Source organism: Chelonia mydas, chromosome 12 (genome assembly GCF_015237465.2).
Source record: "Chelonia mydas isolate rCheMyd1 chromosome 12, rCheMyd1.pri.v2, whole genome shotgun sequence".
Lineage (NCBI taxonomy): Eukaryota > Metazoa > Chordata > Testudines > Cheloniidae > Chelonia > Chelonia mydas.
The window spans coordinates 1,955,666-1,968,109 of NC_051252.2; the positions used below are offsets into that span (position 1 = coordinate 1,955,666).

The following is a 12,444-nucleotide window of genomic DNA, read 5'->3' on the forward strand; positions in this document are numbered from 1 at the left end:
CCATGGCCAGGCCCCTGCCCAGCCCCCACACGGGCTGCCACCCACACGGGCTGCCAGGGGCCAAGTGTGCCACAGTGCCCCTGCTGCCCGACCTGCCGGAGTCCAACCCAGTCCTGCCCCTGCCAGCAGTGGGACATAAGCTACCCCCAGCAGTCCTAAATCCATCCCAGCACCAGCCCACTCTCCCTGTTGGGCCCCCCGCACCCTGGCCCCCAACCCCAGCCTGACCCCCCTCCCAGTCACCTCAAACCGAACGCCTAATTCCCAGCCTGAGCTCCCTCCCCACCCACCCACCCCAACAGCACGGAGCCAGTCTCCCATGCAGGGTGGTGTGCTGGAGCCCAGGGCCCGGCTCCCAGAGGCACCCACCAATCCAGCAGCAGCTGATGGGCATGGTGGGTGCACCACACCCCGGGGTGTCAGTGTCCATGCCCCACCTTCCCTCTGGGACACCCCAAAAACCCCATCTCAGCAAGGGCAAGCAATGCTGAGCCCTTTCGGTTCCCTCAGCCAGCCAGCACCCCCTCCCCGGCCTTTGTGCCCCGTCACAGAGAGAGGGCCAGAGACAATGCCAAGGAGCCACCAGAGCACACACCGGCCAGGAGCAGTTCTCCCCCCTCACACACACTTTGATAGCGGAGACATAGCGAACAGCGTTGGCATGACCGGCTTTGCCCGTCACTGGCCAGCGAGCTGACCCAGGCGGTTCACACCACTCAGAGCTATCACTCAGGCTGTAGCCCTTTGCTTTCCATTATGCTCCCTGCTACACTTCCTCCGCGGGGGAAAGGCGATGGCGATTTCAGTGGGCGCGTGGGAAACTTGGAAAGTTTAAAAAAGAAACTCGAGATCCTTCTTCAGCCCCTCTCTGCACACAATGCTCTGCGTGTGTTGTGCTCCAGGAACCTGGCCCCAGCTCCCCTCCCTTTGGACACAGGGGGTTGTGTTTGCACGCCCCAGTCGCATATGAGTTTACCCCGAGTGCACACAGATGCACCACCTGGCCAGGGCCCCCTTGTTTATACCCAGCTGCAGCTTCCGCAGGCACTTCCTCCTTGTCTGCTTTGCTTGACAGACAGCTAACTTTGCGGAGTTGCTCACTGCCACATTGTTAGCATTTGTCAGGCTGACAAGGAGAGCGACCATCTCCCGCAGCTCCCATCTTCATGTGAGGCCAGCTGTGTTAGTGCCTAGAGCGGCTTCCCCTGCTGCCCCGCTCCTCCCTTTTAGCAGGAAGAATTCTGGGGGCTCAATGGAGCTTTCACTGGGAAACCCTTATTGTGCTCGTGCAGTTGAAAGGGCGAGGCCGGGGTCTAAATCCTTGAACTTTCCTACTGAGAACTTGCCCTTGGGACTCCCGCTCTTCCTGCTGATGCAGCAGAGATCAGGAATGTCATGCAACTACTGGAGCAGTCAGTTCTACACAAAGCACTGGGACCTGCAAGGGGCTGTAGTTTATGGGAGGGACAAGGCGGGAGCTGGGCATGGGGATGCTGGTTCTGGGAAGGGGCAAGGGATGAAGGGTGTTCACAGAGGGGCCAGGAGCAGGCTTGAGTGTGGGTTTGGCCCAGCTGAGCAATGAGGGTGAGATTTTTCCAGCCCATAATGCATTGCAAGACCAGCAATATCACCCGTGCTCCTGGGCAAGGTTCAGCCGTTGGGGGCCTTTATGAGAAGCCTGCCTGGCTACTCAGGTAATGGGCTTGTGCAAAGTTCCCAGTGACTTCAACAGGCCTAGGCCAAAGCCCTTTGACACAATAACTGTTGCTACCAGCTTCTCCTGACCACTCATAACATCTCTAGTGGGGTCCCTGGGTCTGGTACGAGTCAGTATTTTCATCAATGACTTGGATAGCGGAGTGGAGTATGCTTTTATCATGAGCAGATACACCAAGCTGGGAGGGGTTCCACACACTCTGGAGGACAGGATTCGAATTCAAAACGAGCTTGACAAGTTGGAGAATTGTTCCCAATCATTCTCATATCCAGTGGAGTGCCCCAGGGGTCGATCCTGGGGCTGGTTTTGTTCAACATCTTTATTAATGATCTGGAGGATGGTGTGGATTGCACCCTCAGCAAGTTTGCAGATGACACTAAGCTGGGGGGAGAGGTAGATATGCTGGAGGGTAGGGATAGGGTCCAGAGTGACCTAGAGAAATTGGAGGACTGGGCCAAAAGAAATCTGATGAGGTTCAACAAGGACAAGTGCAGAGTCCTGCACTTAGGATGGAAGAATCCCATGCACCGCTACAGGCTGGGGATCGACTAGCTAAGCAGCAGTTCTGCAGAAAAGGACCTGGGGATCACAGTGGATGAGAATCTGGGTTAGACAACAGTGTGCCCTTGTTGCCAAGAAAGCCAGCGGCATATTGGGCCGTATTAGTAGGAGCATTGCCAGCAGATCAAGGGACGTGATTATTCCCTTCAATTCGGCACTGGTGAAGCCATACCTGGAGTATTGCGTCCAGTTTTGGTCCCCCCGCTACAAAAGGGATGTGGACAAATTGGAGAGAGTCCAGCGGAGGGCAGTGAAAATGATTAGGGGGCTCGGGCAAATGACTTACGAGGAGCGCTGAGGGAACTGGGGTTATTTAGTCTGCAGAAGAGAAGAGCGAGGGGTGATTTGATAGCAGCCTTCAACTACCTGAAGGGGGTTCGAAAGAGGATGGATCTAGACTGTTCTCAGTGGTGGCAGATGACAGAACAAGGAGTAATGGTCTCAAGTTGCAGTGGGGAAGGTTTAGGTTGGATATTAGGAAAAACTATTTCACTAGGAGGGTGGTGAAGCACTGGAATGGGTTACCTAGGGAGGAGGTGGAATCTCCATCCTTAGAGGTTTTTAAGGTCAGGCTCAACAAACCCCTAGCTGGGATGATTTAGGTGGGGATTGGTCCTGCTTTGAGCAGGGGGTGGGACTAGGGGACCTCCTGAGGTCCCTTCCAACCCTGAGATTCTCTGAGTCTCTGAGTCTGTGACCTGGGTCAGAGACATCAAGAGTTCTGCAGGGAAATGCTAGGAACAGCCCAGCTTAGACCAAGGCTTCTGTTGTGTTACTCCTAACAAAGCTAAGCCCCAGGGGGAGGGAGTTTGGACTAGACACGGACTAGTTCCAGGTGCCTTCTCACCACACTCTGCCTGTGGGATTGAATGCTGACTGGGCTGTAGCTTGGAAAATTAGTACCTGCGCAGTTTCCTAGCTTTGGAAGAGGTTACCTGTCTCCCCAACTCCCCCCATGGCCCCACTACTTCCCCACCCACCCCCACACTAGAGATCACCTTCCATCCATTTTGCTTTTAAAGGTCATATGCCAGATACATGAAAAGCTTAATGCTCCCGGGAAAAGTGCAGCTCATGGAACTACTGGTCAGTCAGCCTCACCTCAGTCCCTGGAAAAATCATGGAGCAGGTCCTCAAGGAATCAATTCTGAAGCACTTAGAGGAGAGGGAAGTGATCAGGAACAATCAGCATGGATTCACCAAGGGCAAGTCATGCCTGGCTAATCTAATTGCCTTCTATGACGAGATAACTGGCTCTGTGGATGAACAGAAAGCAGTGGACGTGCTATTCCTTGACTTTAGTGGGACACGGTCTCCCACAGTATTCTTGCCAGCAAGTTAAAGAAGTATGGGCTGGATGAATGGAGTATAAGGTGGATAGAAAGCTGACTAGATCATCGGGCTCCACGGGTAGTGATCAATGGTTCTATGTCTAGTTGGCAGCCGGTATCAAGTGGAGTGCCCCAAGGGTCGGTCCTCGGGCCGGTTTTGTTCAATATCTTCATTAATGATCTGTATGATGGCATGGATTGCGCCCACAGCAACTTTCCAGATGACACTAAACTGGGAGGAGAGGTAGATACGCTGGAGGGTAGGGATAGGATACAGAGGGCCCTCGAGAAATTAGAGGATTGGGCCAAAAGAAATCTGATGAGGTTCAACAAGGACAAGTGCAGAGTCCTGCACTTAGGACGGAAGAACCCCATGCACCGCTACAGACTAGGGACCGAATGGCTAGGCAGCAGTTCTGTAGAAAAGGACCTAGGGGTTACAGTGGACAAGAAGCTGGATATGAGTCAACAGTGTGCCCTTGTTGCCAAGAAGGCCAATGGCATTTTGGGATGTGTAAGTAGGAGCTTTGCCAACAGATCGAGGGACATGATCGTTCCCCTCTATTCAGCATTGGTGAGGCCTCATCTGGAGTACTGTGTCCAGTTTTGGGCCCCACACTACAAGAAGGAGGTGGAAAAATTAGAAAGAGTCCAGCAGAGGGCAACAAAAATGATGAGGGGACTGGAACACATGACTTATGAGGAGAGGCTGAGGGAACTGGGATTGTTTAGTCTGCGGAAGAGAAGAATGAGGGGGGATTTGATAGCTGCTTTCAACTACCTGAAAGGGGGTTCCAAAGAGGATGGCTCTAGACTGTTCTCAGTGGTAGCAGATGACAGAACAAGGAGTAATGGTCTCAAGTTGCAGTGTGGGAGATTTAGGTTGGATATTAGGAAAAACTTTTTCACTAGGAGGGTGGTGAAGCACTGGAATGCGTTACCTAGGGAGGTGGTGCAATCTCCTTCCTTAGAGGTTTTTAAGGTCAGACTTGACAAAGCCCTGGCTGGGATGATTTAGTTGGGGATTGGTCCTGCTTTGAGCAGGGGGTTGGACTAGATGACCTCCTGAGGTCCCTTCCAACCCTGATATTCTATGATTCTATGTCAGCCTCCAAAGCGTCGCACGCAGAGAAAGCACTTACCCTGACCGGGAGCATCACCTGCAGCACATATGCCCTCCAGGGGGTTAAAACCTGCACAGGAGGGAAATCAGAGTCACAGCTGTGATTACTGAGAGGGTAAGTGCTGTGCATTTATACTCCCTACTAACCCTGGAGGAGGAGTTCAGGGCACATAACTGTTTCCATTCTAGCCCCCTGCTTGGACATTTTTACCTTAGGAGGGTAAAACTACCGAGTGTTAGGTGACATCAGAACATTTCAGAGACTCAAGCCTGGGAATTCTAGGCTCAGACCCAGAACACTGGGATGCAATTCCTGAGTTACCAGAACGTACCAAGATGTCGTCTTCGTACTTGGATTTGACCTGCAGCTGGACAGGCTTCACCAGGATTATTTCCTTCGGCCCCAGCAAGGCGGTGATGCTGTCTGAAAAGACAACACCCAATCAAACAAGCTGGCAGAGATAGGGAGACTGATCAGCCTGTCAGTGGCCCATGTGAAAGAAACTGAGGTCTCCCCAAAGCGCCCTGTGAGATGCCATCTACGTCAGAGCCAGCACTAGCTAACCCCTGCTTTTCATTCTCAGCAGAGTCTGGCCAGCAACTGAATTCCCCATGCCCCTACAGGGGGCTCATGGAGGGGGTAACAGGAGGATAACACCTGGGGGTGCAGGTAAGAGAGACTGGGGTGAGATTTTCAAAGCAGTCTAGGGGATTTAGACATGCTGATTTTAATGGATCTCAATCCCCTAAACCATTGTATCAATCTGAACCTTTTCTTCATGTCCTGCTGCCAGTCACATGGCATGGAAATACATTAATTCCCTTGTCACATGACAGCGGCTGGTATCCACTGATAGCAATAACTATCGTTACATCTTACCCTCCAAAACCAATAATAACCACCACAAATGGCTGACACACCCGAAGATGTCCAGGGTGGGGTCTGGGGAGATGGTCTGACCCAGGACACACAAGAGGATCATTCTGCCTCTTCTTGGACATCTATTAATAGCCTTCCAGCACCGAACCTCAAGGGCTTTCTGATCACACACCCACTTCTTGTTTTCGAACACATGGAGATCTCAGGACTTGTCTACATGGGACATTAGCATACGAGAAGCCCTGGTGAAGCTCTACAGAGCAATAGCTTGTCATGAAGTAATGTCCCACATGGACATTGCCGTTTGTCCCAGTGCAATACAGAACTGTTAATGCATTGTAGCAGTGTCCACACAGGCTGTTACTGCTCAGCAAGCTGGTGTGCTGTAGTCCCTCCCTGGCTTGCCAGGAGCTAACACCCTGGGTAGACAGCCCCTCAGGCTCGCTCTTCATCTCAGACTTGCCGTAAATGTGCCTCTGTGAGGATTTTTCTTTCACTCCCAAAAGCTTTTCCCTTGCTGGTCACCCAAGTGCCATTTTGGACAGTGCGCAAGCACAGAATGTCATTGTAACATGGCAAGGATGCATTGCTTAGATATGTTGCCTGAGGACCCCTGACTCTCCTGGGATCTTTGAGGCCTCCTTGTCTGGGGGCTATTTGTGAAATTGCCTCCACCTTTCTTGTGTCCAGTCGACCTCCTTCATCCCTGTATGTCCTTTGTAAGGAATCTTGCTCAGACCAACCAGGAGTTTGCTCCCGTCCAGTTTAAAGCCCTTTTCTTCGTCACACTGCAGATCACTACACAGTCTCTCATTGTGATCATTTTTCCCCAATTGCTAAATCGTCAACAATTACGTCCATTCCATCCAGATACGCGAAGATCGGGGACAAGATGCTTTGGCAACTTCAGATGCTGAGACAATCCCAGAGGGAGGTCACTACATCTGCCCGAAGAGACATTGGCGGTGCAGAGTTTTGAGCTGTCTGGTCAGACCTTGGCTTACATCACAAAGAAAATGTTCTTGTGTAGACACATCTTCCTGTACCAATTGGCTGCACTCACATGAAACTCAGTTGATCACCGTGACCCTAATATTACCATAATGTCTGAATTTGCTTCTCCCCAGACATGTGGGGATCGGGGGAGAAGAGATCTCACCTCTCTGAGACCCTGGGCTTCTCTGGACCCTCCTTCCAGCCTTTCCCGCTCCCTCCCGGTCTCTCTTAACTGGCTGATTTCTCTTTGCCAGGAAAACTTGGAAGGGCTGCAGCTATGACAGACGCCAACTTGGCCAACACCAGAGATTGAACCAGGGGCCTCCACCCACATCCACAGGCTGAACTAGAGAGCCAGGCTCCCCGCCTGGGGGCTGGCACAGACACACGCCCTCCGTGACCCGGCCCAGAGAGAGACCCATTGCACCCCTGCCTCATGGGTTACACAGCCAGCTCCTCCAGTGGCAGGAGCGGACATCAGACCTGGCTCTGTTCACAAGTGTTTTGTTCTGATCTGGCTGGCTTGCCGTTAGACTCCTGGCTGCGGGTGCCCTGTTTTAGGTACGTGGCTTGGTGGCCGTGGGGGATGTGGAGTTTAAGCTTCTTGCTCTTGCTGGTCTAAGCTATGGCTCCTCCGGCTACTGACTGTCTGCAACCACGGCCTTTGTCTGTGCAGATCCGAAACCCCAGAGTGGGGGATGCTTTGTAGCTTCCCTTATCCGAGCACACTGCACAGACCCCTCCTGCCAGAAGCTCTGTGTGTGCCCTCCATTCCTCCCCCCATACCACAATGCCCTATTCTCCCCCTATTCTCCCCTCCACCACATGCCCTCTATGTCCTCCCCCATGCCAGGGGCTGGGTGTGTCCCCATTCCACCTTTCCCCCATGCCAGGGGCTGTGTCCCCCATGGCCTGTCCCCCGTTCTCCCCCCTGCATACAAAGATCTCTGTGTGGCTCCCCAGTTCCTCTTTCCCCCAGCTCAGGGTTTTGTCACTCCCCCACCCCCACCCATCCTTCGCACCATTCATAATTCTTTTCTGTCTGCTAGGGAGATTAGGGTGTCAGTAATTTGCAAACTGGATACCATCAGATTAGGCCTGGATAGAGATTGGGAGTGATTGGGTCATTACAAAACCTAAACTTAATTTCCCCACTACTAATTTCTCCCTACTGTTACTCACACCTTCTTGTCAACTGTCTGTAATGGGCCACTCACTTACCACTTCAAAAGTTATTTTTCCTCCCTTGGTATCCTGCTGTTAATTGATTTAGACTGACCTCACGCTTGGTAAAGCAAGCCCCCATCCTTTCATGTATTTATACCTGCTCCTATATTTTCACTCCATGCATCCGATGAAGTGAGCTGTAGCTCACAAAAGCTTATGCCCAAATAAATTTGTTAGTCTCTAAGGTGCCACAAGGACTCCTCTCCTCATAGTCTTTTTAAGATGAACAGGAACTAGGAGTATGTAACTTACCAAGAAGGTGCTAATGGCTGCTATCAACTAGTCCTTTGATCTGCACCCTATTACCCCGGGGGCAGCAGCAGAAGCTGGGTCTGCTACCTAGATGCCAGGGGCTCCGTGCGCCCCCTTGTGAACAGTTCCCCGTTCCCCCTCCTCCCCGGATGCCCTAATCCCAGGGCCCTTCAGGCAGGCCTTGCCTTCATAATGCCCCTCCCTGGCAGAGGCGGATTATAGTTTATGGGGCTCTGTATCAGAGCAAGTGGGGGCTTCTCCCCACCCCTTTGGCCTGCAGTCTCCCTCCCTCCCTCCACCCAGTGCTCCTGCCGGGGAGTGGGGTCAGAGCACGGGGGTTAGGGTTTATTACAGAAACGCAGTGCAAGTAATCCACGCCAACCCCAATCCAAGTCCACGTATCCCCAGCACATATAGCCTTTACCACCCCATGGTATCTACTTTGCAGATATAGCACATACCATACTCCAGCACCATCCACCTTCCCCCAGGACAGCTACCCCTGCCCTCCCAGCTGGAGTGCCATCCCACTCTTCCCAGGGGGAAGCCCCCAGCCTCTCACCAGGGGAGCACCCCTCACCCCCCAGTCCATTAGCCTTATCTCAGATAAGCCACAGGTGGCCCTGACACTGTTCCCCTGGCTCTCTGCCCTCTCCAGCCCTCACAGGCAGCTCCCTTTGCTGCTCCCTGGCCTTCAGCCCCGGCTCTCCAGCCTGGGGAGGTCAGCCAGCAAACCCCTCTTGCTGATCTTCTTCCTCCCTTCCCCCTGAACCTCCTACAGCTTCGGCAAGGGACCACCTCCCTCTGCAATCTTCCCTGATCCTTCACAGCCCCAGGTGCTGCCCTGTCCCTTCAGCTAGCCAAACTGGGAGCAGCTGCATGGCACAGGGGCACTGGGCCTGGCTCATTTAAAGGGGCCAGCCACCCTGTGATGTCTAATTTTCCCCTTCCATTCTTCTGATTTTGGTGAGGACCAGTCGGGGTCTGCCCACAGATGCCGAGAAGATTCCCTGAAACTTTGGCCTGGATCAGATGAGGTGTTCAAAAGTTATCACGTAACAGAGAGAGACCCTCACATGCTCAGCCAAATACTGGTAAGGCCAGGTTTTCCAAAGCGGCCACTTCAGGGGTGGATTGTGGGGACTCTGCTGGGACTCAGAGCCCAGTCTGCAGCGGGGCTAGGCACCGGTGAATCACGTTAGCACCAATAGGATCGTCAGCTCCTCTGAAGAGCATGTCCCAAGCTGGGCACCCTAAATGAATGGAAATTTTTGGTCCTAGAGACTTTCCTAGAGACTCAGTACATCAGCATCAGAGCCAGGAGAGAACCCAGGAGTCCTGAGTCCCAGCCCCTCGCTTTCCCCTCTACAACATCTAGAGAAATAAAGAAACAAAGACTCAGCTCCCACCCTGTGCAGTTGGCCCCAGGACAAAGCAGGCACAGAGAGCAAGCCAGGCCTCACCACCTTCCACGTGGCCTCAGTGGCTCTGGGAAGCTCTGAAAAGGGTGCTGCTTACCTTGCAGGTGGCATGGGATCCCTACCGGGGAGAGAGCCATCCTGGGGCTCCTGGGAGACTGGCCAAGGTAGCTGCACGGGCTACCAGAGCAGCATCTTTCAGCCCAGCCTGCAGTCAGAATGAAACTGGCCCTGCTCAGAGGAAACGATGAGGTTACTTACCAACCGGTAGTGCCGCCGCTTTGCACCCCTCCTCCCTCAAGCTGCCTCTTCCTGCCCCTCAGCCACGATTCAGCCAGAGAGCAAGTGGAGCAAAATGAAAGCGTCTAAGCTAGCAGCCCACGCAGGCCCAGAGACGGCGACGGCATTCGCCGAAACAACAGTGCCCTGCCGAGGAGACAAACGCCAGGGGACAGCAGCCCACAAACTGCTCTGGCTTGGCAGGGAAGAGGAGCTCAACACAAGTGCGGAAACAGTTATTTCTCCTTTCCCCTTAATCCTAATCCACCATCTCCCCCCTTCACCCTGCTGTCCCAGCCCTGAGCTCTCCCACACCACAGCTCTACCAGCGCTCCTCAATCCTGACCCACAGCCCCCCTGCTATTCCACTCCAGGGCTCCCCACACATATAACCCTGCCGCTGCCCCGAATCCCGGCTCTCCCAGCTCCCGGGCTCCGCTCACACACAGCTCTGTCAGTGACCTTCCAGCCCCACCCTCAGCTCCCTGCTATTCCAGCCCTTGGGGCTTTTTGAGCAGAGTTTTTTCCAGATATCGAGCCCCTATTGATGGGCCCCCTCCCCACAGCCCAGGCTGAGATCTCCAGTGGGGTGTGGAGGGGGTTTCCTTAACTCCTGCTTTGCTACTCACACCTCAGGACACAAAAAGCGGCTCCCCCTTGACTTGGCCTCAGCTCAGCCCGCCAAGGGCACCTGCATCTCCCAGGGCAGCTGGGACAGTCTGCACAGGGAACACGTTTCCCAAGCCGGGGACCAGCATCTGTTCATCACACGCCCAGCGTCAAGCCTCTTCCCCTGGGGTTCACCCTGATATCTGCTCCCCGCTCCTCCCACGTGCCTCCCTCTCCAGCCCCTCAGCTGGTTATTGGTGGATTCCTGCCAGCCAGGAGTCGGACAGGACAAGAATGAGAGGGGGATGGTGGCTGATTTGCCTTCGCCCGCCCTGCTGGAGTCCTGGGGTGCATGGGCAGGCTCAGTCCCTCACTCCCCTCAGCTCTGCACTAGGAGAAAGCCAAGGTTGGCTGTTTCAAAGAAGGACCCTGAGTTTTTGGGTAGCCAATGGGAGGGGCTTTGGGCCCGCCACTCAGGCATGCTGAGCACCCACAGCTCCTATTGATTTCAACTGCTGCAGGTGCCATTAACGCACTGCTGACTATCGGGCCACATCATGCGTGTGAACAGGACACCCAGAGTCACTGGCCAAGTTTTGCAAACCTCAGCCCAAGCGACGGGCAGCCAGCTCCGAGCCAGTGGAGCAGCAGCCAGCTGGGAAGCGTGGGGGTGCTTGTGTTCAGGGGGCACGTCCATGTCACTAACACAAGGGAGGGGGCCTCACGAGACACACAGATGTGGGAGGCAAAGAGAAGGGCAGATGAGGGCAGGGTCTGGAATTGTTCACTGCCCTCCATGGGTCACAGTCTCACCCGAGCAAGGGGCAGGAATCTTCCAAGCCTGAGCCATCTTGAAAGGAAAAGGGAAGGAGGATTCTGGCCGCTCAGCGCCCTGAGCACGGGGCCGGCTGGAGAAGGGCCACCCGTGCCAGGTTGCAGCGACGTCAGGGTCTTCCCCAGAGGGCTGGTGGGGCTGTGCAGGCAAGGTGGCCTTTTCTCACCCTTTTCACATGTGAAAGCAGCAGACACACCTTTGCAGGAAGTCACCTCCCCACAGGGACTGCTGCCTCCGGAGACTCAAACCACAGCTCGTAGTGCAATGGCATAGACGATCAACCAAGCACAACCCTCCCCAGCTGGGCTGGGGCCAGTGAAGGACACACTCTGTCTCACAAGTCCCTCCAGGGTGAAGCTCAGCTGCACCAACGTGCAAGGTGTGCAGCGCCCTTTGCATGGGCAGGGGCTGTCTCTGTTGCCCCTCCTTCCAAGAGCCTTGCGGCTCAGCAGCGTTGTCTGCACACCCAGGATGGCAAGTGGGGGCAGCAGCAGGGCTTCCTCAACAGCAGGTCCCAAGGCACAGAGCCCACTGCAGCAGGGGTCCGGCTGGGCACCAGCCTTGCCATCCCCGGGCACGTTGTGAGACATCTCAGTGCAACGTTTTTGGTGATGCTGTGAAAATTGGGGCTAGGGCCAAGGCAGGGATGGTGAGCTGGCACCTTCTTAGAAGGGATTTGAATGTGTTTCTGAAATTGGATAATGCCATCAACCTAGCACGGGTCAGAATGGGGAGGCTCTCCACACAAACCCCACCGCCAACCACAAGCCATGCCCACAATCCCAGAATAGCTGGACATTGCTACATGCCTGATCAGCAGTGAAGAGGGCATTGTTAGGTTTCAGAGTTAACATCCCCATTGGGCCGACTGGTGCAGTTCTCCCTGTAAACGAGTTTACTTACTGTGAGGCACCTCCTTGTGGCCAGGTATGGCCTAGCAGCTCTCACTTCTCTAGTGCGCCCCCCGCCTGAAGATCACTCTGGGACTGTGGTCATGGAGTTCAAAGCCAGAAAGGAGCAGCAGAGCATCCTGGCTGACCCCCTGTATAGCAAAGGCCCCCAGCACCCACACAGTAACCCCAACAACCGGACTGAGACCAAGCGTTACAGCCCTCAGGAGAGGACTGCCCTGTGCCAGGCAGAGAATGGGGAGTGAGGGTCACCAGTGCCCAAGGCCCCACAATGGCCGGAAAACAACAAAGGGAGCTACACCCCA

The 12,444-nt window shown here is 54.4% G+C and overlaps 1 protein-coding gene across 7 annotated transcripts in view; it reads right to left on the reverse strand.

The window, feature by feature from the left end:
• CARMIL2 (capping protein regulator and myosin 1 linker 2) overlaps positions 1-9,758 on the reverse strand; it is a 146,580-nt gene extending 136,822 nt beyond the window's left edge. For 5 of the 7 annotated variants that reach the window (XR_006285127.1, XR_006285128.1, XM_043526070.1 and 2 more), the window contains exons 1-3: positions 9,606-9,748; positions 5,065-5,156; positions 4,752-4,802 (exon numbers count right to left, since the gene is read on the reverse strand). Coding sequence is in view for 4 of the 7 variants with exons in the window: in XM_043526070.1 (XP_043382005.1) it covers positions 4,752-4,802; positions 5,065-5,156; positions 9,606-9,645 (183 nt within the window). In the remaining 3 variants the exon portion in view is untranslated. Of the gene's footprint in view, positions 1-4,751; positions 4,803-5,064; positions 5,157-9,605 lie in introns of all 7 variants that reach the window. The other 2 variants (XM_037877427.2, XM_043526073.1) reach the window with 2 other exon arrangements.
• Between the last annotated feature and the right edge of the window lie 2,686 nt (positions 9,759-12,444).